Genomic DNA, 22,804 nt, shown 5'->3' on the forward strand with positions numbered 1-22,804 from the left:
TAGATTATAAATCAGGGATGTTAATTTATGTTCGTGTATTGAGTTTAAGTCGTGTTAAGGTATGAATATAAAACTATTTAAATATAATCTCACTAACTTAATTAAACAAAATTCTAATATTTTAATTTTATATTTAACTTATGTCAAATTCGAATTATGTCGAAAAATATATATAAAATTATATATATCAATTATAATTCAATTCATTTATCGATTCTACTTCTGCACGCATGCAGGCTAGGGCATATGCAAGGGCAATGAAAGCGACCCTGTTCTTCTCGAGCGCCACCCACAACATAAATGTGAACAAGATTTTCAAATTCATCATGGCCAAGCTGTTTAACTTGCCGTGGACGGTAGAGAGAAATCTGACTGCTGGAGAGCCCATCATTGACTTCTGAGGTGTTTTTTTTTTCCACTGATTTCTTATTCACGTGTACAAAGCTGAAGAAAATAAAAATATTTTAAAAATGCGTTTGATCCCAGCAGATTGACTCCATTTTATGGTTTTCTTTTATGTTTTTTAAAAAATTCTAGTTTCTAGTTCTACAGTGTAAGAAAGGAATGGAATGAGATATTTGTCCCCTCTAACAGTACTGATTCTATCAATGGTTGTAGCAGTACATTTGCTTTTACATGCAGAGAAATACAAAGATCAGAGAATGCTTTTACATCTTCTTTTCCTAGTGGAGGGGGCACCCAATGCCATAAGAACATAAAAACAAGAACAAATATCTTGTTGATAAATCTAAAGGGAATTAAAGAGAAAAAAACAAAGAATAATTCGGTCTATATGTACTTGTAAGGCATGCAACAATTTATAAACAAACATACTAATGCTCACACAAAAGATTAAGACAGGAAGTAGGATAAAAGGTTCCCTCTGTTTATAGAAAGTTGACCAGTTAAAGCAACTGGCTAAATGTTTGAAAGCCAGCAAATTCAAAAGTTTTACGAGAAATTAACAGAGATTATTGTGTTCTTATTTCAAATTTCTCTTATGCAAATAGCTAATAGGGGCTGCTCCATTTATTAAAATCTAGTAGCCAATAGGAGCAGCAGGGTCCTCTGTTTTAATAGATGGATATCTGCAGATTTGGTGAGGCTTTTTGGAACGTCTGCAGCACTTGAGCTCTCTCATGGTATGCTTGGACATTTCCACCGTTTTCTTCACCTTCCTTTGAAACAGTAATGTGTAGGTGTTCCAGGACATGGCCAGAGCGGATCAAATAGCGCAGGAAGGGAAGTTCATGCCTTGTTCCCCTGAAGCCTTCAACCTCCACAACAGTAAGAGTGTTGAAGCACTCGAAGGGCAAGGAGTTGAAGGGGGGGAACTTCTGCTCCCAGAAGTTATCAGGCGCCAGCAGAAATGGGGGCGCGTAATCCTATAAAACAAACAAAATAAGGAAAAATCATATCTGGGGTTTTTACTTTCAAGGCAAAAGTGTACGTGTTTTTTGAAAAACCCTTGCTAATAATAATACTCACAGGAAACACTCTTCCGGGGCCTATTTGGATTGTGAGAGTCTCCAAACAAGGACTACTGCGCAGGAAGAAGCATATTCCAAAAAATTCATGTTCATGCAGAGCAGCCTTCAATGTTAAGTGCGTTAAGTTCAGGGGAAAATCCATCTTGAATGGTTCATCTCCACAGGGAATAACCTACAAATTGTGAAGACAAGGAGAATAGTTGTTAGTTCCCACTTTCAAGTTTCTACTTTTCTTTTTCTTTGGCTTCTTTCAAATATGGGGGGTGGAAATTTAGGCAGGCAAAAACTTAACATGAAACTGAAAAATTAAAGTTAAAGAGTTTGACCCGTTTAATTAAAAAAGTTTAAGTGAAGATTGACTTATATCGGCTATGTTTGGCAACAGACTGGCCGGCACTGTAGCTGGAACGGTGCCAGCAGCAAAAATTGACTTTTTACTTCAATTTTTTTTTTTTTTTTTTTTTAAAAAAAAAGCAAAGAAGAAAAAAAAAATGAGGAGAAAGATAGGGTGGTTCCAGCCACCCCCTGGCCGATCTGGGGGTGGTCGAAGACCACCATGGCCAAGGGGGTGGTCCGGCCACCCCCTTGACAAAAAAAAAAAAAAAAAAGAGGGATCGGGTGCATTTGAGGGGTAGCCGGACCACCCCCAAGGGGCTGGGGGTGGTTTCGGCCACCCCATACCCCAGATCGGACAGGGGGTGGCTGGAACCACCCCATCTTTCTCCTCATTTTTTTTTTTTTTTTTTCCTTTGCTTTAAAAAAAAAATGAAATAAAAAGTCAATTTTTGCTGCTGGAACAGTACCGTTCCAGCTACAGTGCCGGCCCGGTCTGTTGCCAAACATAGCCATTACTCACGTATGTCTTAACACGATCTCTGACAAGTGAACACAAATTGTCACTCATAAGTATAACTCTTTAAGGTGGACACTAATGCAAAAGAAGCCCACCTCATGAAACAAGTGAAACCAGCTTTTTTCATAAATGCTATCAAATTTTTTTTTAAAAAAAATAATTAACATGAAAAATCAATTAAAATACGTGTGAACAATATTATTCTTTCTCAAATATATAATGTTGAATATTTGTCCACAACAAAATATAAAACACTCAAAATAGCTTATAGCTTTTATTTTTATATATCACATTACAACAAAAAAAAAAAAAAAAAAAAAAAAAACAAAACAGAAAGCTCAATCTAAAAAGCATTACCAAACGAGTACATTGTTTTCCCCACAGCAAAATATTTTTATAATTTTTCCCCCACATCAAAATTACTGATTCCTTCAAGAGAAGATCTTTATGCATTTGAAATCAATCTTCACATAAAATCATAATTTGGAGGAAATTCACTCGAATTCATGGTGCCTAGAAATGTAGTACATATATATACAAGTAAAGTACTCCAAATGCTAAACCAGGCACCATATGCTTACCAAAAACCAAAAAAAAAATCTGATATATATAAAAAGAAGTTGACTTGGTAAAAAGTTAAAGGAATTAATGATATATACCTGAAGCATGTAACTGCAAACGGTCAAAATCCTGATGGGGTAAATTTGTTCAAGGAGTTGATAGAGAATATGACCTGCTACTGCATCAAACTCAAACTCAAGCCCAAAATCAAGATCAGCCTCTTCCATAACCTCCCTGTTTATCTCAACCTCAAAAAACCCCACAGCCCCAGAATACTTGAACAACCTTAAATTTGGTGCTTCAATCCCATACCAATCTTGAAGAAATTTGCACTTGTCGATGGACAAATTTCTCAGCTGCAAATTTGGCACCTTGATATCAAGGTGCTCAATGTTCCAACACTTCTTCAAACTCAAACTCTGTAGCAGGGGACAGTTCACTAAGATTGCTTCAATGGCAGACATCCTTAATTCAACCCAACCCAATGAGACATCCTTAAGCAATCCAAAGTTGACGAACTCAGACATCCGAAAACTGCAAGAGAACAACTTTAGAGACTCGAGAACTGCGTGTCCGTACACGGTCAACGGCAAGTCAAACAACGCTGCATGGTCGTCGAGATCGTCTTCCCCCCATGTCGGGTCAGAGAAATCAACGGCTAAAAATCTCACGCTACGGTTGACGGCAAATGCAATGCAGCGGTCCATATCGTCACGGAAGCTTCCGGGCTTCGTGAAGGTGAGTTGAAAGTTTTCTACAAGCGGTTCTTGGTAGTTTTCCATCCATTGCCGGACAAAATGGACGAAAAAAAGTCTCTGGGACTCTTGGATTTCGTCCGGTTCGCCGGCTCTCACAAAGAATCTCTCATTGAAGTCAATGTTCTTCGTTGCGCGCCAGACATGGCGCCAACGCTTGGAGAGAACGCTGGTTCTTGCCGCCTCTTTGAAGGGCAACAGAGAGACGATGATGAAGAGAAGGTAGTCTGTCAACTTGTTGAACATGTCCAAATTCCTGGCCATCTCTGTATATATATATATATATATATGTGTATGTCTGTGTCGTCTGTGAGTTTTGTTCGAAAAAAGCCTGAGATTTGAAGCAAGCAGATGGTGGGGTTTTATAGTGGTGATGATGATGATGCCTGAAGCGTTGCGAGCAGGAAACCGTTGCGGTGTTTGGGTTTCGGCAAAGCATTGCGTCGGTTGATCTCTTTGAAAATTTGGGCGGGCGGGAGGTTTCTGAAGACAAACGAAAGTTGTACAAGTCACTTCCGTTTTAATGCCTTGATGCTCATATATCTGTTGATGTGATTTACTGCACCGCCATTAATAGCATTAAGGTGAGTTTCCTTTTAGATTTTTTGTATTATATATATATATATATATATATAGTTCATTGTTTTGCGTGAAAAAGTGATTGATGGAAGAACTTTATCTACACAGTGCAATGATGGCTAGCTACTCAAAACCTACTATTTTTATTTTGCTTATTTATTTTTAATATAAAACTTTACTTTAAATTTTTGAACTCTTACATATTTTAAAATTATTTTTAAAAATTTTTAATTTAACTTCGTAAACTTTTAAACTTTTAATTTGATTCAAATGACTCTCCTCATCAGATTCAACCATTAACCTTTAACTGAAATGAATAAAATAACTAAATTACATTTTAATTTTTTTTTAATTTAAAATTAATGATAAATTTAAAATTTTATAAAAAAAATTAAGAGAATAAAGGTCATTTAATCACTTTTAACGTTTAAAATTTGAATAATATAGGTATATTGTGTCAAATTGAAAATTCATTATATAAAATTGAATTTTTTAAAAATTTAATAAGATCTTCTCAAAATATGTAGTAATTCAAGGGTCTTAAATAATTTTTTTTTTTTAAATAAAGAATTTAAGTATTTCACTATTTACTTTCTTTATATATATATATATATATATATATATATATATATATTCACTTCTCTCTCACTCTCTATCACTGCCTTTATGCATACCTCCTTGTATGTTGTGATAATGGCCCTGATCATGAGCCTTCGACGCAATCAAGTGGTACTAGATGGAGGCGATGCACGAGGCAAAAAAATGTTTGCAATTTGTGGATGAGCAATAACAAATTTGTAATTCCAAAGATGACGGATAAATTATCAGGCATATAAAATAATTGTCATTGAGAGTTAAGGCAGTGAAAGAGATTGCGCGATGGAAAGTGCTTGTAGTGAATATGGAAAAAGTAATGAAATTATTATCTAGTTGAAAAGGTTCAAATGTACCAAGTAGTTGCTAAGGAAGTGATTCGCTGGAATATACTTCAGATGTGAAAATTGATTGAGACGGTGACATTCAAAGAGTTAAATAAAGTATATACAATAGTTGAATTGAATAAATTTTTCATTGTACCTACAAAAGTTGTTGAAGTCACTTCCGTTTTAATGCCTTGGTGCTCATATATCTATTGATGTGATTTACTGTACCACCATTAATTGCGTTAAGGTGAATTTCCTCTTTGATTTTTTGTGTTATATATATATAAAGTATGGTTCATTGTTTTGTGTGAAAAAGTGATCGAAGAAAGTTGATGGAGGAATCTTATTTGCACATAGCAATGATAGCTAGCTACTCAAAGAGCTACAATTTTTATTTTGCATACTTATTTTTGAGATAAAACTTTACTTTAAACTCTTGAACTACTACGCATTTGAAAAGACTTTTCAAAATTTTAAAAACTCTCAATTTAACCTTATAGACTTTCAATTTGATTCAAATGACTCCCTTCGTTAGATTCAGTCGTTAACCCCTAACGGAAATAACTAAAAAGACCAAATTACTCTTCAATTTTTTATTTATTTATTTTTAAAAATTAATGATAAATTTAGAATTTTATAAAAAATTAGGACTATAAAGATCATTTGATCACTTTTAACGTTTAAAATTTGACGGATATGGGTATATTGCATCAAATTGAAAGTTTATGAAGTAAAATTGAAAATTTTTTAAATTTGAGAAGGTCTTCTCAAAATTCGTAGTAATTTAAGAGTTTAAAATAAAGTTTTTTCTATTTTTAAATACGAATTTAAGTATGTTATCTATTTCACTGTCTATTTTCTTTAAATATTATTTTTAATCATTTTTTGCATACCTCCACCTTATGTTGTGATTCTTCTTTTGGTGGGAAATGGCCTTGATCATGAGCTTTCAATGCGATCAAGTGGTACTAGATGGAGGTGACGCACGAGGCCACGAGCTTAGATCTTCAATCTACTACTTCTTCTTTTTTTTAATTTATTTATCTCAAGTTTATTTATCGATGGGACCTAAGGCTGGCAATTTTGATATGACCCATGAACTTGACACGAACACGACATAAAGTTACCGGGTTTGAATTTACCCTAAACGGGTTTGGGTCATAAACGGGTCAACCCGTTTATTTTGTGTCTGGCAGATCAATCCGTAGGTGACCCACCAGACACGTTTATAATTATTAAAAAAATAAATAAATAAATAAAGGACGAAGGACCTCCTAAACCTAAAACATTTTTCCCTCTCCAGCTCTCCTCACACTCTCAAGCCGTGCCCACCCCTCTTCTTTCTCCATCACTCTTTGATTTTCCCCTCTTTTTCCCTCTCACTGGCTCACTATCTTCGCTTGCCCCTCGCCACTCTCTCTCTCTCTGCTCATCGCTCTCTGTCTCCACCCGTTGCCGGCGTTGTACTCTGCCGCTCTCCCCCTCTCTTTCTCACGTTGACGACATCGCACTTTGCCGAGGTTCAGCTCAAGTTATGTTTCAAGAGTGGAGAAGACTACCAAATTCTTTTGCTAAAGGCTAACTCTAACACGAGTCACACTTGGCTTTAGATATGTTTTTATTACAAGTGGAAGTGTAGTTGGTGCATTGTGATTGCTTATGGGAGTTTGTATGTATAATAAGTGTAGTCATGGATTGATGATCTCCATTTGAACTATTTTCTACCATTGTTTGTTTTTTGTTCTTTTGTCCTTTCCCATATGTAATTTTGGGAATGTTAAATATGATTTTATAGTGTTTGGTTTTATGCAATTTCAACATAATTTCTTCTTCCCTGTCTTAAACCATTCATGTAGGAAAGATCGCATTTTGTCTAGCCTATTTTGTCTTTCATCTTGAAATTTTAAACAAGTCGTGTTGGGTTATGTCAACCCAACACGATCCATTATTTTAAATGGGTTAAACTGTGTCGGGTAATCTGTGAAATAGTCATGTTGTGTCCGAGTTTGGGGGTTACCCATTTAGCTAAATGGGTTGTTTGGGTTTACCATAAATGGGCGTCGTGTTATTACGGGTCGACCTGTTGTGACGTCCTACATTACCTGGGTATGGAAAAGATGATGTGTTTATAGGAGTGTCAAAAATTACCGGGAAACCGGAACCGGAACCGGAAAACTGGGAAACCGGGGTCCCGATTCCGGTTCCGGTACCGATTTTTACCGGGAATACCGGAATCGGGTTTCCATTTATTTTATATATATATATATATTTTACACTTAGGTTTAGGTTTAGGGTATTTTAAAAAATTAAGTTTTTATTTCTAAGGCCCAAATAGGCAAAAACATTGATTTTTTAGGATTTTTAAACTTTTTAAGGTTTATTTTTTTAATTATTTGGAACAATCACAACAAAACCCATTTAATTTAGACAAATAAACTAAAAGATTTTTTAAAAAATGGGCCAACTTATGAAAAAAAAAAAAAAAGGCTTATTTTAGGCCCAATACCTAAAATAAGCCCAAAAACCATTTTTTTTAAAAAAACCGGTTACCGGACCGGGTAAAACCGGAACTGGCCGGTAACCGGGGTCCCGGTTCTGGTTCCGGTTTCTCAAAATTGAGAACCGGGGTACCTCGGTTTCGGTTCTGGTTTTGGCAAAAAACTGGGAAACCGAACCGGGTTGACACCCCTATGTGTTTATATGGGATTTACTCTCTCTAAATAGTATGATGCATTTTGGGGATAAACCCAATAATAAAACCGTGCGGGCTTGGCCCCAAGCGAACAATATCATACCACTTGGAGCAGGGTGTTACATATGGTATCAGAGTCATAACCCAACCTGAGATGGAGGGAGCGTGCATAAGCCCATGAGGGTCGCCAACGAGGACGTTAGGTTATAAGAGGGGGCGATTGTGATGTCCCACATTGCCTGGATATGAAAAAAATGATGTATTTATATGAAATTTACTCTATCTAAATGGTATGAGGCCTTTTGGGGGTAAACCCAATAATAAAACTGTGCGAGCTTGGTCAAAAGCGGACAATATTATGCCACTTGAAGCAGGGGTGTTACACCTGTCAACCCGTTTCGTCAGCCCTTCGGAGCAAATCACTGATAGATAACAAATGAAATATTAGACATATAGAATAATTGTCATTGATGGTTAATGTAGCAAAAGAGATTGCGTTGTGACATTCAAATAATTAAACAAAGCATATATATCATATTTGGATACAAAAATATTTTCATTGTATTTATGATATTGTTTTGCTATAACAATATTTTATACAGTTACGAAATGAATAAAAAAAACCATTGTTATAAAAACAAAACAAACACAAAAAAAAAAAAAGTTTCAAAATAGTTAAAATGTTTTTTTTATTTTTTTCTACAATTAATGAATAATATACGAACATCTTGCCATTCGCTAAAAATAAAGAGGATCGTGGCCTGGCCAGAAATGTTGAGCCATGATTACGTAGGGAGAGGATAGAGAAATTAGAGGGTGTTAATTAAAATAAATTTTTTTATGTTTTAAAATAAAGAAAAATATTAATAGAGTTTTAGATTGAAAAATAATGTTCGGTTTCGAAATACTAATGTAAGAAATAATATTTTTATTTTATTCGCCGTTGAAAACTTTAAAAGTACTTTTGAAAAGCATTACCCCCTCAGCATTTCGCCGTTGAAAACTGCAAACATTGCCACATAGCTAGGTAACTCGTTTTTAAAGTTTCGTTACAAAAGCTCTTGTCAACAAGATTCGATTCGACGCAACAGGCTATAGTCGCCTTTGGAACTTTTTAAACGGAAAGCTGCACCCTATCAACCCTTGTGAGCGCGATTCGTTCCAAGCCGTTCGTTCATTCGGAACTCTTTGCAATAGACGGTCAGGATCTATAGGGCCAATCCCAATCAGACTCTCATTCTAACATGGCAAGCTCCCATTGGACACTGAAATCAACTAGACCAACCACACTAGAACTCGCTCTCACACCACCCCGATGCCCCCAAAACCCCTCACTGTGACCATCGAAACCCAAACCCTATCAGCACCGAGCTCAGTCTCACTCGCTCACCGACTCGGTAAGTTCCGTTGACTCGTTCTGTTCTGTTTCTCACTTCTCTGTCTGGTTTGATCGGCATTTTGAGTGTTTTCCGTCGAAGCAAACGGAGCCTTAGGGTTTCATTCATATTTTTACGCATTTACGTGATTTGTATACATTTATTTGTATGTTTCTGGAGAGATTTAGGTTTGGAGTGTTTTTGGAGAGATTTAGGTTTGATGTGCATTGACTGTTTTCAGTAGGAAAAGGTCTGTCAGTGTATTGAGAATCAATGATGGGGCGTAATATAACCAATCATTCAGAATCTCCGGTTAGGGGTCGGGGGTCTCCTCATAGAAGGAGTCCGTCTAGGAGGAGCCCATCTCGAAGAGAGAGATCATCACCCACCCGTCAAAGGAGCTCGCACAAGGTTAGATCTCCGGAAAGAGAGAAACATTCTGTTCACGCTAAATCTCCAAGGCATGTGAGGTCAAGTTCTCCTGCTGCTCGCTCACCTTCTCCCAGGACAAAACGGTTGAGGAGAGCTCAAGCTGAAGCTGAAAAAGAGAGAGAAACTGACAGAGCTAGGTCGGCTTCTCCCAGGACAAAACGGTTGAGGAGAGCTCAAGCTGAGGCTCAAAAAGAGAGAGAAACTGAGAGAGCTCGCTCGCCTTCTCCCCGGACAAAGCAGTTGAGGAGATCACAAACTGAAAGAGAGGTTGAGAGAGAAACTGAGAGAGAGCATGAAAAGAATCACAGCAGGGGGAGACATAGGGAAAGGGGTTCAGAGAGGGAAACTGTGGGTGAGAGAAAAGAGAGAAAGCTGGGGAGACATGATAATGAGGTTGACAGAGAAACTGAGAGAGAGCATGAAAAAAATCATGGAAAGGGGAGTGATAGGGGGGCACATAGGGAAAGGGATTTTGAGAGGGAAACTGGGAGCGAGAGAAAAGAGAGAAGGTCTGGGAAAGATGATACTAAGGTTGAGAGAGAAACTGAGAGAGAGCATGAAAATAAAAATGGCCGGGGGAGTGATAGGGGGACACATAGGGAAAGGGGTTCTGATCGGGAAACTGGGGCTGAGAGAAAAGAGAGAAGGTCGGGTAGGGATGATGACGATGGGAAATCTTCTAGATCAAGACATGAGCGGTCTACTTCTCCTTCAGATCATCAGCGCAGGAGCAAACATAGATCTCTATCTCCTCAACAAGAAGCTGATACCAGAGCTCGTGACGAGGTGTCTGGTGATATCCACTCCTTCAAATGCTTTTTTTTTTTTGTCATAAATGTGATTCAAATGAAAATGAGTTGAAACTGGAAAGATCAGATTAGAGTTTCCATATCTAGGACTAGCCTCAGTAGTCATCAAACTGAGGATAATGACTTACACTTCATGGATAAGCAGCAGTAGACATATGTGAAGAAAACTGATGAAGCTTTTAGTTGAAAAGTGAGTGAATGTGGTTAGAATGCCCGACTGCTGGAGAAGAAAGCCGAGAATGACATTTTTAATGTGAGAAAATGTATTTTACAAGAAACAAGAAATGAAAAGAAAAAAGTGAAAAATATAATAACCTGAGAGTGGATGTTGGAGCCCATTACCTCTCCTAATTAGACGCCTTTGGGGTCGTTATCTCTAGTGCTACTACTATCATTCTATTGATGTTAACATTTTATTCCAGTTACTCAATTTGTGATTTTGCTTATCTAAATCAATGTTGGACATGCATTTCTACAATAGCAACAAATTTTTAAGAATTTTAAGTCTTAAGAAAATAGCATACTTTCATCTCTATTTTATCCAACTTTTTAGAGTGATGACTAAGGAGGAGACTTGATCGTAGGTTTGGCACCATTTTTTAGGAAAATCAAGGAGAAATTATTAGAACTGATTTAATTTTGCGAAAACCAGTTAATATGCTGGTACGAAGGGTTGCTTGCATTTAAAGCAAGGAAATCACAAAAATCAGAGGAACGAGAATCTTGTTCAAGGTGGTGAAAAGAAGGAACTTTTTTCTCCAATTCACTGCTAAATATCAGTTGATAGAGCTGCATTTTGAACTTTGAACCTTTTTACCCACAAGTTTGAAATGGCGCTGGATTTTTTAAGGCTTTGTTTAGTTGAGTTAAGAAGTGCTTTTGTTGTCCATTTGTATGGCAGCTATTGGCACAGGATTAACTAGCTAGTGCTGTACTCTTGCACCAACTGCTACAAGATATAAGAAATTAGTGTTCTAAGGTTGATATATGATGTGATTGTTTCCCCCTAATAAGATAACTTATGAAGAGAAAATAATTGGAGTAGAGTCATGCAGAGGGTGAGAAATCCATCAGTTCTTGAAGGATTTAATTTTAGCTGACTTCTCAGTTGTGAATTTATTTTTTTTTGTTTAGCATGCATTTCCCGCTATGTTGATAACTCAAAACAAAATTTTATTATCAAATTACTTTGGAAATTGGGATTCTTGTTTTCTGGACATATGTTCACTGATGCATTTTGGTTGTTATTGTTTCTCCTTGCATTGATGCTTATTAAAAGTGCCTGACTGTGTTCAATTTTCAAATCTTTTCAGGTGACAAATTTAAGAGGAGCTGAAGGGCGGTAAGCTGCTGATGACTTCAAAACTTAAGATTAAATGACGAATTTATTAGCATATCTCTAGTTATGTGTGAAGCATGGGTCCCGGGTTTCTTGACAATGGTGGGTACACGAACTGGCCCTGCCTTGAAGGGGTTCCCGGTCATTAAAACAAAAAAAACATTTCTTTAGTTATATAGAATTTACTTTTCTCAGGTGAGCATAGAAAAATAAAAAACAGAGTCAGTCATGTTACATAAACTAGCTATGCATTTTTGTATTTTAGCCATATTGTAATATATAAGGTGGATGTTGAGTAGTGAAAGTTAAGTGGAAGCAATATGTTATTACCAAGGACCCCTCTGTTTGGGTGCGGCTTTTTTGGGAGTGCTTCTGATTTTAAATCGCAGAAGCTACCATGCAGCCGTTTGGTGGTAGACTTTTTGTTGCGGTTTTGTAAAAATTTGGGTGGCTTTTAAGAAGCAGCCGAATGATAGCTTTCAAAGCTAGCTTCTCATATTCTGAAAAGCTGCAGCCCTACCAATCTGGCCCCATTTTGTCGAGTAAGCTTTAATCAGTTTATGTTGTGATGGAAGTGGTGAAATTTGCAGTGGAATACTGGCTTCTTCTCCCTCTCCTTAGATTGGTTAATTGACACTTATTAAATGCACAAGAAACGAAGAAGAATTATGCACAATGTTCCTCCTTTCTATGTGAACTTTTCAGTTTTGTGTGATGCAAAACTGTTATATCCTTGGTTCTGGATTTCAGACGCTTCTTTTCCCCTGCCAACAGGGGACAAGCCTCATGTACATGCAAATTTAGTTGATAAACAATAAAATTTAAATAAAAACCATTACCAACAAGGGGAATTAAATTTCACAAGAATTTTGAAGAATTTGGCTTGAAAGGAAAATATATTGTGAAGAATATCTTAATAGCAACTTAACTGGTGTAACAGATGATAAAAAAAATTAAAAAAAAAAGGAGAAGGAAAAGGAAAAGAAAATAGAAGGTGTAACCTTCAGCTCTAAAGTCCAAGGATCTGAGTTTGCTCCAGTTTCAAGAAAAATGCATTTTGAATTTGGAGCTGCTGTGGTAATTAAATTGAATGTATGCTAGTTAATATACTATACTTTGTTAACCTTTTCTTTTTCTCTTTCATTATTTTCTCTCTCAAGATTGAGAATGCAGTCCTATTATTGAGATCAGTCTTGATGTAGATTTTGATTGGGGTTTGCTGCTGCTTGGGCAGGAATAATGAGGATGATTCAATAGCTAAGATGAAGGCTGCTGAGGAGGCTCTGGAAGCAAAGGAAACGGTAATGCTTAGCTTGGTATTTGCCTTTTTTGATTATTCAAAGATCATGGTTTTTTTATTGGTTATCTGCACCAACATATCGAAGTTGTGTGGCAAAAAAGGCCTTGTTTATTCCCTTAAAGCTTGAGCTTTATTATCATGGTGCACGTTTTGTTGTTTTGAATGGGTAAAGAATATTCATTCTATTTAAGCACTGTTACCTTCATTGCAGCAAAAACCATCGTTTGAGCTCTCTGGAAAGCTTGCTGCAGAAACCAATAGAGTCAGAGGTGATATTTCTATTTCCTTGATTTCAATATGTTATTCCCATTCCTTTGTTTGTTTGGTAGTGTAGGACTGTCTGATTCATTGTTCAGGTGGATGTAAATTTGGTTTTAACGTCAAATTTTGAATTCCTTTGCTAAGTGGGTGTTACTTTGTCAGGTATAACACTGCTGTTCACTGAACCCTCAGATGCTCGACAACCTGAGATAAGATGGCGGCTTTATGTCTTCAAGGGTGGTGAAGTGCTAAATGGCAAGTTTTAATGTCTTATAGAGCTTACATGTGGAAGTCATCTCTCCTCTTTCTTGCTTCCCTTTCTTGGACCATAGATGTCTCATATTTGTTTGTCGCAAATAAAAATGCATGTCATCTTGTTGGTCGGCTGGTTTCTCAACTTTTTCTCTCAAAACTGTGTTTTGCTGCTTGAGGGGTAGGGGAAGGGAAAGGATGATATTCTTCTTTTGATATGTTTTGATGAAGGGAAGAAAGGAATGGAGAAAAAAGATTGATTCGTATTTCTATTTCTCTTTTCTTACTTTAGTGAACATCTACTTTCAACTCTCCTTTTGTCATTTTTTACATATGGAAAGCACTCGTGTATTTTATACCACTAACGTCAGCTTAAAAATGGGTTTAAACTTTCATTGAGTCTGTCTTAGTTATTTCCTGGCTTGATGGCATTTTCTTATCCTCAAGAAGTTAGTTCAATTGTCTAATTGACTGGTACTTCTAGTTATGCTCTCATAAAACCTTTTTCTATTTTCTATTCAATGACAACTTTGTGCTTGGTGATGTTCCACACCATGCAAGCTTGTGTTTCCATCTGGATTTTTTCTTATTGTGCGTGTACTAGGCCCCATATTAGCTAATGCTAGCTGCCCCTTTTCATTCCTCTTGCATTATTAATTTGTGTTTGTGAGAAAATAGTAGTGATGATCAATAGTTCCGATCCTTCCACTGTAAATGTGTTTTGAAAAGTACATATTATCAACAGAGCCCCTTTATATACACCGCCAAAGTTGTTATCTTTTTGGAAGGGAAAGAAGGGTGGCAGACATTCCAACGGACCACCCATCCTGCAGCAAGCAACATGCTGTCATTCAATTCCGGTATATTTTTGTTTAGCAGTTTCATTTTGTCATTGATGTTCCTGAACATTGTTTAATTTTTTTTCCATACCATGTCAGACAAGTAGAGAAGGAGGAAGGCGATGGTACATTAACAAAGAAAGTAAGGTAAGACAATGAATTTGTGATTACTTTTACGAAGTGGGGGGACAATATTGATATCTAAGATCTTTTGCCTTGGTAGGCCTTACATAATGGACCTTGGAAGCACAAATAAAACTTATATTAATGTAAGTTTCTCATATTGATATCTTGTTTTCATTTTTTGTTTATTAATTTGTTCATTTGTATAAATAGTGTTAACAAATTAAAATTTGCATTTTTTTTTTTTAGCAATTTTGTCTAACTCGTTCTTTGGTGTTTGCAGGATAATGCCATTGAGCCTGAACGTTATTATGAACTTTTTGAAAAAGACACTATTAGGTTTGGTAATAGTAGGTAGGCCACTAATTAGTATGCAACTATGCTTTCAAATGTTAGATCAGATTAGTGCTTTATTCAATTTTATGACTAAAATTGCAATTGAATGTGAAAGTTTGTTTTACTATGTTAGTAGTAGTTAGTGATTCAAATTTTTCTAAATGAGATATTTTGTTAGAGACATGCAATATGTTTTTGCCCCCTTTCTAAGATGCGCCAAATAAAGCATTATTAAATTGTTTCATGGTATCTATGACACCTGACATGTCAAATTTATGATCTATAAAGATTTCTTTTGCTCTGGTTGAAGGAAAACAATGTTGATATTCTTTCCAATTTAGTACTGGGAACCTATTATTGTCTTCTGAGAATAGATAAGGTTTAAGAGGTAACACATGCTTCTAGATGTCATGCTGGTTTTTGAAATATTTTGTTGACACCTAAACTAAATATGGGTTATTGAGAATCTTATACTCAACTATCCAAAGGCTTTTAAACAATATCAAGTTATCTATTGAAGCTTTAACCCACAGGAGGATAGCAAATGCCTCCAAATTTTGGCAGTGGATTTGCATTTTCTATGTTTTACTTTAGATTATCAAGTTACTATAAGCTAGCAAACCTTGTCTAGGTTTGCATTTGGGTTTTCGTGACAGTAGGTGGGTGGGTGTAATTATTTAGAATTTCAAACTATATTAATAAAAGGGGAAAAAATGGGGAAGGGATATTGAAATTGAGTTGAAACCAAAAGCGTGTAGTAATGCTCAAGTGGTGAAATAATGTCCGCCATTGACATGCAATGCACTCTCTCTTATGCTCGCACATTAAAGTTGTGTTTCTCGTAAGTAAAGAAATGGAGACTTCAACTTATATTATCATTTGTCAACTCCTAGATGTATGATATAATGTGATGCATGAGTGTATCTGAGTCACATTATTTCATCGCTTGAGTTAATACATATGTAGCAAACTTGTCAAAAATGGTTAAAACTCATAGTACGCAAAGCGTTGTTTGTGATTAGTATCTGAATGTGCAAAGACAGGATAAAAGTTTTGAGCTTTGTGGTGAATAATTTACAGCATTTCTGCCTAATATTCCTCCGTGTTGCATGATCTTACTGTGTACCATACTTATTCAAATAAGAATTCTTCCTTAAACATGGGGTTTCCTACCTATTTGTGGCTATGAAAATTGATTTACTCATTGCTTGTCATGCATTGCACTATTTCAGATCTTCTTTAGACAGTTCTGATGCATCATTTTAATTCGTTTCTATATATTGCTTTTTGTAGCCGAGAGTATGTACTACTGCACGAGAACTCCGCCACTTGATGGGCAGAAGTTGGCTCGTCCAATGTGCCGCCTCCTCCTTTCAGCATGTGAAACATGTTGATTCTTTGACGGATGGGAACTATTTGCAGCTCATTTGTGCTGTATTTTCTGTAGATGCAGTTGAGTTTGATTGTCTTTTTACCGGTGTTGCTGAAAGGAACAGTTTGAATGCCTTAACTCATACTTCTTTTATATAAACAATGACCTCATAATTTCTTTGGCATCCTCTCGCTTGATTCTGGAGTCAAATATCTCTAGCTTTTATTCCTGATTGTGTCATGAGAAGACATTATCACTACCACCGGTAAGAAGATTCTTGGGCTGAAATGCCTAGCAGCTAGAGAGACTTTCAAGTGAAATGGTCTATATTATCATTTAAAATTTGGAAAGAAATTGCTTCCAAATTGTGTTAGATGAATTTTTTCGAACTCGGTCAATTAAACTTGGCATGTGTCCGTGTGCGATAGCGTGAGAGAAAAACATGATTTTTTTTAAAAAAATAGAATTATTAGAAAAATGTGTATTTTTTACGTGCTTAAGTGTCATAGGCTGGTTTTGAAGATTTTTTTTTTTTTTTTTAAAACTAAATTTAGAAGAAACTTTTGTCCCTAAAATTTAGAAGGGTAATTAACTTAAAATATCATATATACAGTTAAATTGTAATTTTATTAATTTATTTATTTTTTACATGTCTATACTAGAGGAAGAAAATGAATTCAAACTAGTGATTTTCGTTTTATAAAGCGTGGTCTATAGCCAATTGTAATTTAATTAGTCCTTATATTCGGCCATTCATCATTAAAGAAAAGATTAGGTAATCTATATCAGGACAAGACAAGTATATATATATATATATATATATACATATATTTTGTTCATTTGAAGACAAGATATATCTATATATTTTTATGAGAAACTGTTCTCAATCTCATTAAAACCAACCGAGATTACAACAACAGCGGGGAAACAACAACAAAAAAATTACAGACAGGAAAACAAGAAGATAATAGTAAAATTCGATCTAGACAGACATCCACCTTAAAGATCTGGAAGTAAAACGTAACTTGCGAATGTAATTTTAAACCGCAACGTAAAGTAATAGATAAAACCATAGATAGTATAAAAACCCCCATTAAAACTCTACAAGCTTCCAAAAAAAACTGTGAAGAGTAAGACACATAACAAGGGAAGAGGTGAAGCGGAATGATTCATAAATCCAAGTCAGCAGGATGGAGACATAAAACACCCTTCCTTCCCACTTGTCAAGTTTTAAAACAAAATGGTCTATATATCTTTTTTGTTCATTTGAAGACAAGATGTTAAGCACGTGGAATGATGCATAAATCCAAGTCAGCAGGATGGAGACGTAAAACACCCTTCCTTCCCACTTGTCAAGTTTTAAAACAAAACGGTCTTATATCTGTCTGACAGACGAGAGATCTTTCAGATTCCAAAACAAGAAAAAAAAGTAAAAAAAAAAAAAGAAAAGGAAATTGGCAAAAAGCGAACCGCAAACACAAAATCACATTTGATTAAAAACCCAAAGCTCATCAACAATCAACACCCGCACACACTCGGCAGTTGTTCCCAAAAATGGCCCTGTCCACCACAACCCCCACTACAACTAGCGCCACCACCCGTCGCACCTGCGCTCTTCCCAAACCCTATCTTCCCTCCAATTTGCCCTTCAGCTTCCGTAAATTTACTTCCTCCTGCCCCTCCCCCTCCCCCTCCCCCGCCAAATCTTCTTCTTTCGCTGTCTCTTGCACGCTTGGAACCCGAGACCTGGCCGTCCAGATGGAGCACCGCCCCAATGAGGAGAACTGGTCGGTTTCTTCTACTACGCTCCTTCCGAGACCCGATTCTTTTGGCCGCTTCGGGAAGTTCGGCGGGAAGTACGTCCCCGAAACCCTAATGCACGCGCTCACCGAGCTCGAGGCCGCGTTCTACACTCTCGCCGGCGATGAGGAGTTTCAGGTTCTTTTGATTTCACTTTTCTTTTTCTTTTTTGGTTTATCTGTTGTGCTTGGTTCGGTGCAAAATTTTGGGAGGATTTTCTTGGCTGGGGTGGAAAAGAATGGAGTTTCAGAACCAAATGTGGAATTGATGGTCTGTGTGCTAAAGTCTTATCGCTTTACTTGAATTTTCCTTCATTTTCAAGGTTACCATTTACGGAGAGTTCAGGAATGCAGGAATTAAGAAAATGGTTATATTGGCTGAGGCTATCCTTTCCATGAGATTTTCATGTTGCTGTAATGTGTTATGGAAGTAATAGCTTGGTATGAGAGTAACGAGGCGCTGATACTGAACTATAATTTCTCAAATATAAGTAATTTTGTTGACTATCATAGTTTGTTACCAAAAGAACTAAGTTTGTGTATTGAAATCAAAATGATCCATTTCGTTCTTTAGAGAATATACGACATATATCAGTTGGACGAAGCGGAATGAGGCAATGAAGTTTTAAACATTGAAAATGTGCCTTTTTGAGTGCTTAAGTATCTTGGTGGAAAAGAAATTCAAGCGTGTGTGGGTTTGTGTATATGTATTGAAGTTATTGATTACGAGCTGAATTTTTTTGATATTGCAGAAAGAACTGAATGGGATCTTGAAAGACTATGTTGGAAGGGAGAGTCCTCTGTATTTTGCGGAGCGGCTAACTGAGCATTATAAGCGTCCTAACGGTGAAGGGCCACACATTTATCTTAAGAGGGAAGATCTGAACCACACTGGGGCTCACAAAATCAATAATGCTGTTGGCCAAGCTTTGCTCGCCAAGCGATTGGGGAAAAAACGGATTATTGCTGAAACCGGAGCTGGTCAGCATGGAGTTGCGACAGCCACAGTTTGTGCTCGGTTTGGTTTGCAGTGTGTCATCTACATGGGTGCACAAGATATGGAGAGGCAATCACTTAATGTATTCAGAATGCGACTTCTTGGTGCTGAGGTTTGTTTGTCATAGTTTTCATCCTTCAGCTCTGCGTGATGTTGCCTAATTTATGCATAGACCACTGCAATGTGTCATTTAAGCTCTTTAGGGAAAACATCATCTGCAAATAACCCTTAATTAGTTGTTGATATGACCATTCATCTTAGAATGGCCTCTTATTGGTTTTATAGGCGTTTGTTGGGTCTCTATTTGGCATGCTTTTTATCTGGGCAGCCTTATCCATAGTGGTTTGTTTAATTTGCTCTTGATTTGTGAATGGATGATAATCTGTTTCCATCTCTGAATCAAACTTTTTATTATGTACCAAGCAGGGCCAAACAGTTAAATATACATACAAATTTCTGCTGCATGGAAGTACCAGTCTACGCTAGTTTTAATTTCTTTATTTCTTTCTTTGGATTTAGGTATTTAAGCTTTTAGTTCACCCCATATTTCACTTAAGAAAACTAAGGCTTGCCATATGCTAACCTCTTAATTTTGTATGTACACGTCTTTTTTGTAGCTTATGTTTCCCAATTGGACTATACAGTTTATTATTTGGGACAAAATTACCTTGCTTAATTTTAAAATGCTCCCATTAAATCCTTTTTAGTTTCTTGGGATGGAAAGACTGCCTGATGTGTTAGTACTTGTATATTATTTACCATAAAAGGATTAAATGGATTTTTGTGGTGCATTTATCCTTCTTTGTTATATACAAAACTGCTCTTACCAATATTTAAATTATGAACCAGGTTAGACCAGTCCATTCTGGAACAGCCACCTTGAAAGATGCTACTTCAGAAGCTATTAGGGACTGGGTAACTAACGTGGAGACAACCCACTATATTTTGGGCTCTGTTGCTGGGCCACACCCATACCCCATGATGGTTCGAGAGTTCCATGCTGTGATTGGTAAAGAAACCAGAAAACAAGCACTAGAAAAGTGGGGAGGGATGCCAGAGATTCTGGTAGCATGTGTTGGTGGAGGTTCGAATGCCATGGGACTCTTCCATGAGTTCGTTGATGACAAGGATGTTAGGTTGATTGGTGTGGAAGCTGCAGGGTTTGGATTGGACAGTGGTAAGCATGCTGCCACTTTGACAAAAGGGGAAGTTGGGGTTTTGCATGGAGCTATGAGCTATTTATTACAGGATGAAGATGGGCAAATAATAGAACCTCATTCCATAAGTGCAGGGTAAGACAATTAATTGATTTTGTCAATATAACTTTTGGTGTGGCTTCATATTGTGTTCTTTCTAATTCTACGCCTTTACTTTCTGGCTTAGCTTGGATTATCCTGGGGTTGGACCGGAGCATAGTTATTTGAAAGATACAGGACGTGCTGAATATTATAACGTCACGGATGAGGAAGCATTGGAAGGTATGGCATCTACTTTACACTTTCTGTGTTTTTTTGGAGGGGGTAGTTATGTCATCTTTGCTGATAAACAAAAAAAAAAAAATAATAATAATAATAATAATAATTCTTGTTTCAATTGTTTACTGAATATGTTTTTATACATGGCATTCTCCGTTGGTGTGGGGATGCGTCATGTCTCTTTTTTGCCACTGTTAGCGTTTGAAGCTTGATATCAATATAGAATCCACCAATACACCACCATTTATTTCATTCAACCATCAATTTCTTGTGTCCTTGCATAATTCATTTGCTCTTCAGTCATTTCTGTTCTTGCAAAAGAAAGTCCTCTATCTAGCTCATGATTGATCCTCTTCCTTCTAATGTATTTGAAGTTGAGATAAACTTGAAAACCATTAAAGATATTGCATTTCTGGATGTCCTTTTCCCGCCCTATTTTATTGCACAGATTATTTGTTGAACAAACATGGTTATGATGGAAACCTTGTCGGCTGTTGAAAATGTTGATCTTAATTTTGCATTTTTGCAACAAAAAAAAAAATCTTATTCTGTTCATCTTGTTGAGTTTGCAGCAATCTTGTCATGCTTGCCTTACCATGATGATCTGACAAATACATCTTGCTAAAAATTTGTTTGCCTCTGGCTCTACATAAATGGGTTATTTTCAGAAGACCTGTTAAAATGGTTTAGATGTTGGATTTGTTAAAAACAGTTTAGACCGTGGATTACATACATTTCCAAAGGCATGGATTGTTGTACAAAATTTCTCCCCTGCTGTTGGAAAACAATCCTAATTTTCTTGTTGGAATTGTATGAACTTGAAGAGGTGTTGGGCCACACCAGTAGTTTCCCTATTGTCCCAGGTTGAAGTTACTCTTAGGATTCAATTTTTTTTTTTTTTTTAAGTTGATTTATTTTTACATGCAGCGTTTAAGAGATTATCGCGACTAGAGGGCATCATCCCTGCTCTGGAGACATCCCATGCATTGGCTTATTTGGAGCAGCTGTGCCCTACTCTTCCAAATGGAATTAAGGTTGTGGTTAATTGCAGTGGCAGAGGGGATAAGGACGTTCAAACAGCTATCAAGCATTTGCAGATTTGATGGTGATGTCCATGTTTGCCATTTCGAATAAATTAAGGAACCCCCCTTCTCTCTCTTTTTTCCCCATTCTTTTTGCTGGTTGAGCTGTTTGAAAAGCTTTGTTTGTCACCTGTGAGACTGTTACGACAATAGAGATTTGATTACAAGAGGAGACAAAACTTATTAGAGAGAACTTGCGAGGATTGCTGCCAACTTAGTCTTCATAGACATTTTTATTAGTAGACTATATGTTTATCTATTTAGTGGTTTTATACAAATAAAGGTTATTATCAGATATAACTTCATGTTTTGTACAAGTAGAGTTTGCTTTGAATGTTTTTTTTTTTTTTTTCAACATGTACTCAATAAATTGAGGGGATTCTAATATAAGTTCGTCGTGGAATCTATATTTGACAACAATGTTGTTAGGAGGTTTAGATTCCTGTGTATAAGAAATTAGTCACTTGGCAAAAATCAAGCTCAATCCAATGACACTGAAGTTTAGAACAAATTTGGATGTAAAAACTAGACAGCTATGACGTTGCAAATCATTTCTCTATGTAGTTTTCACAATAAAATTGATAAATGGCTGCGGATTGCTCGATGATATGTTTTTGGGCCTCAGCAACTACCCAAGTAGAGTCAAAACAACGTTCTAAAAAGCACCGATGGTGGCCCAAATAACTGGCCTGCCCTAATGGCTTCTTAGCATGCAGGCCAAGAAAAGGGCAGGCTAAGGATAGGCTGCTCAGAGAAACTCTTTTCTTTATTTCCTTGATGAGGAATGATAGGGACCCAACTTTTTTGCCTAACAAAAGTTTAATTTTGTCTTATTTATTTTTTAAAAATAAAATAAGATAAAAAATAGAAAAAATGTTTGAAGTAACCCTATCTATTTTTTGTCTTTCTTTTATTTGGTATTTAAAAAAAAAAAGAAAAATGGTCTTTTTTTTCATAATAATGTCATTTTTTTTTTAAGAAAATGTCATTATTATGAAGAAAAATACCATTTTTTATTTTTAAAAAAATACTAAATAAAAGAAAGGCCAAAAATAGATAGGGTTGCTTTAGACATTTTTTCCATTTTCCATTTTGTTTTTTTTTTTAGAAAAAAAAAAAAAAAGGTAAAAGTTAAACTTTTGTTGGGTAAAAAAGTTGG

At 36.3% G+C, this 22,804-nt stretch overlaps 3 protein-coding genes across 5 annotated transcripts; 2 read left to right on the top strand and 1 right to left on the bottom strand.

The window, feature by feature from the left end:
- Window positions 1–891: 891 nt before the first annotated feature.
- LOC132174549 (F-box protein At3g62230) lies at window positions 892–3,923 on the bottom strand. Its single transcript, XM_059586187.2, has 3 exons — window positions 3,003–3,923; window positions 1,489–1,662; window positions 892–1,385 (listed from the first exon to the last, which is right to left on the bottom strand). The coding sequence occupies exons 1-3, from the start codon at window positions 3,921–3,923 to the stop codon at window positions 1,074–1,076; spliced, it is 1,407 nt and encodes a 468-aa protein (XP_059442170.2). The 3' UTR covers window positions 892–1,073.
- Window positions 3,924–9,141: 5,218 nt separating this feature from the next.
- LOC132173777 (uncharacterized) lies at window positions 9,142–16,476 on the top strand. Of its 3 annotated transcripts, XM_059585382.2 has the most exons (10): window positions 9,143–10,447; window positions 11,784–11,812; window positions 13,044–13,110; window positions 13,321–13,378; window positions 13,533–13,625; window positions 14,368–14,482; window positions 14,561–14,608; window positions 14,685–14,730; window positions 14,868–14,938; window positions 16,214–16,355. In XM_059585382.2, the coding sequence occupies exons 1-10, from the start codon at window positions 9,503–9,505 to the stop codon at window positions 16,251–16,253; spliced, it is 1,512 nt and encodes a 503-aa protein (XP_059441365.1). In that variant the 5' UTR covers window positions 9,143–9,502; the 3' UTR covers window positions 16,254–16,355. The 3 variants fall into 3 exon arrangements, with proteins under 3 accessions (XP_059441366.1, XP_059441365.1, XP_059441363.1); XM_059585383.2 differs by lacking the exon at window positions 16,214–16,355 and having other exon boundaries at window positions 9,142–10,447; window positions 14,561–14,603; window positions 14,868–14,901; XM_059585380.2 differs by lacking the exons at window positions 14,685–14,730; window positions 14,868–14,938 and having other exon boundaries at window positions 14,561–14,603; window positions 16,214–16,476.
- Window positions 16,477–17,715: 1,239 nt separating this feature from the next.
- LOC132175523 (tryptophan synthase beta chain 1) lies at window positions 17,716–21,945 on the top strand. The gene is made up of 5 exons (XM_059587493.2): window positions 17,716–18,230; window positions 18,844–19,200; window positions 19,938–20,380; window positions 20,472–20,566; window positions 21,491–21,945. The coding sequence occupies exons 1-5, from the start codon at window positions 17,847–17,849 to the stop codon at window positions 21,664–21,666; spliced, it is 1,455 nt and encodes a 484-aa protein (XP_059443476.2). The 5' UTR covers window positions 17,716–17,846; the 3' UTR covers window positions 21,667–21,945.
- Window positions 21,946–22,804: the final 859 nt, after the last annotated feature.

Source organism: Corylus avellana, chromosome 3 (assembly GCF_965113065.1).
Source record: "Corylus avellana chromosome 3, dhCorAvel1.hap1.2, whole genome shotgun sequence".
Taxonomy (NCBI): domain Eukaryota; kingdom Viridiplantae; phylum Streptophyta; class Magnoliopsida; order Fagales; family Betulaceae; genus Corylus; species Corylus avellana.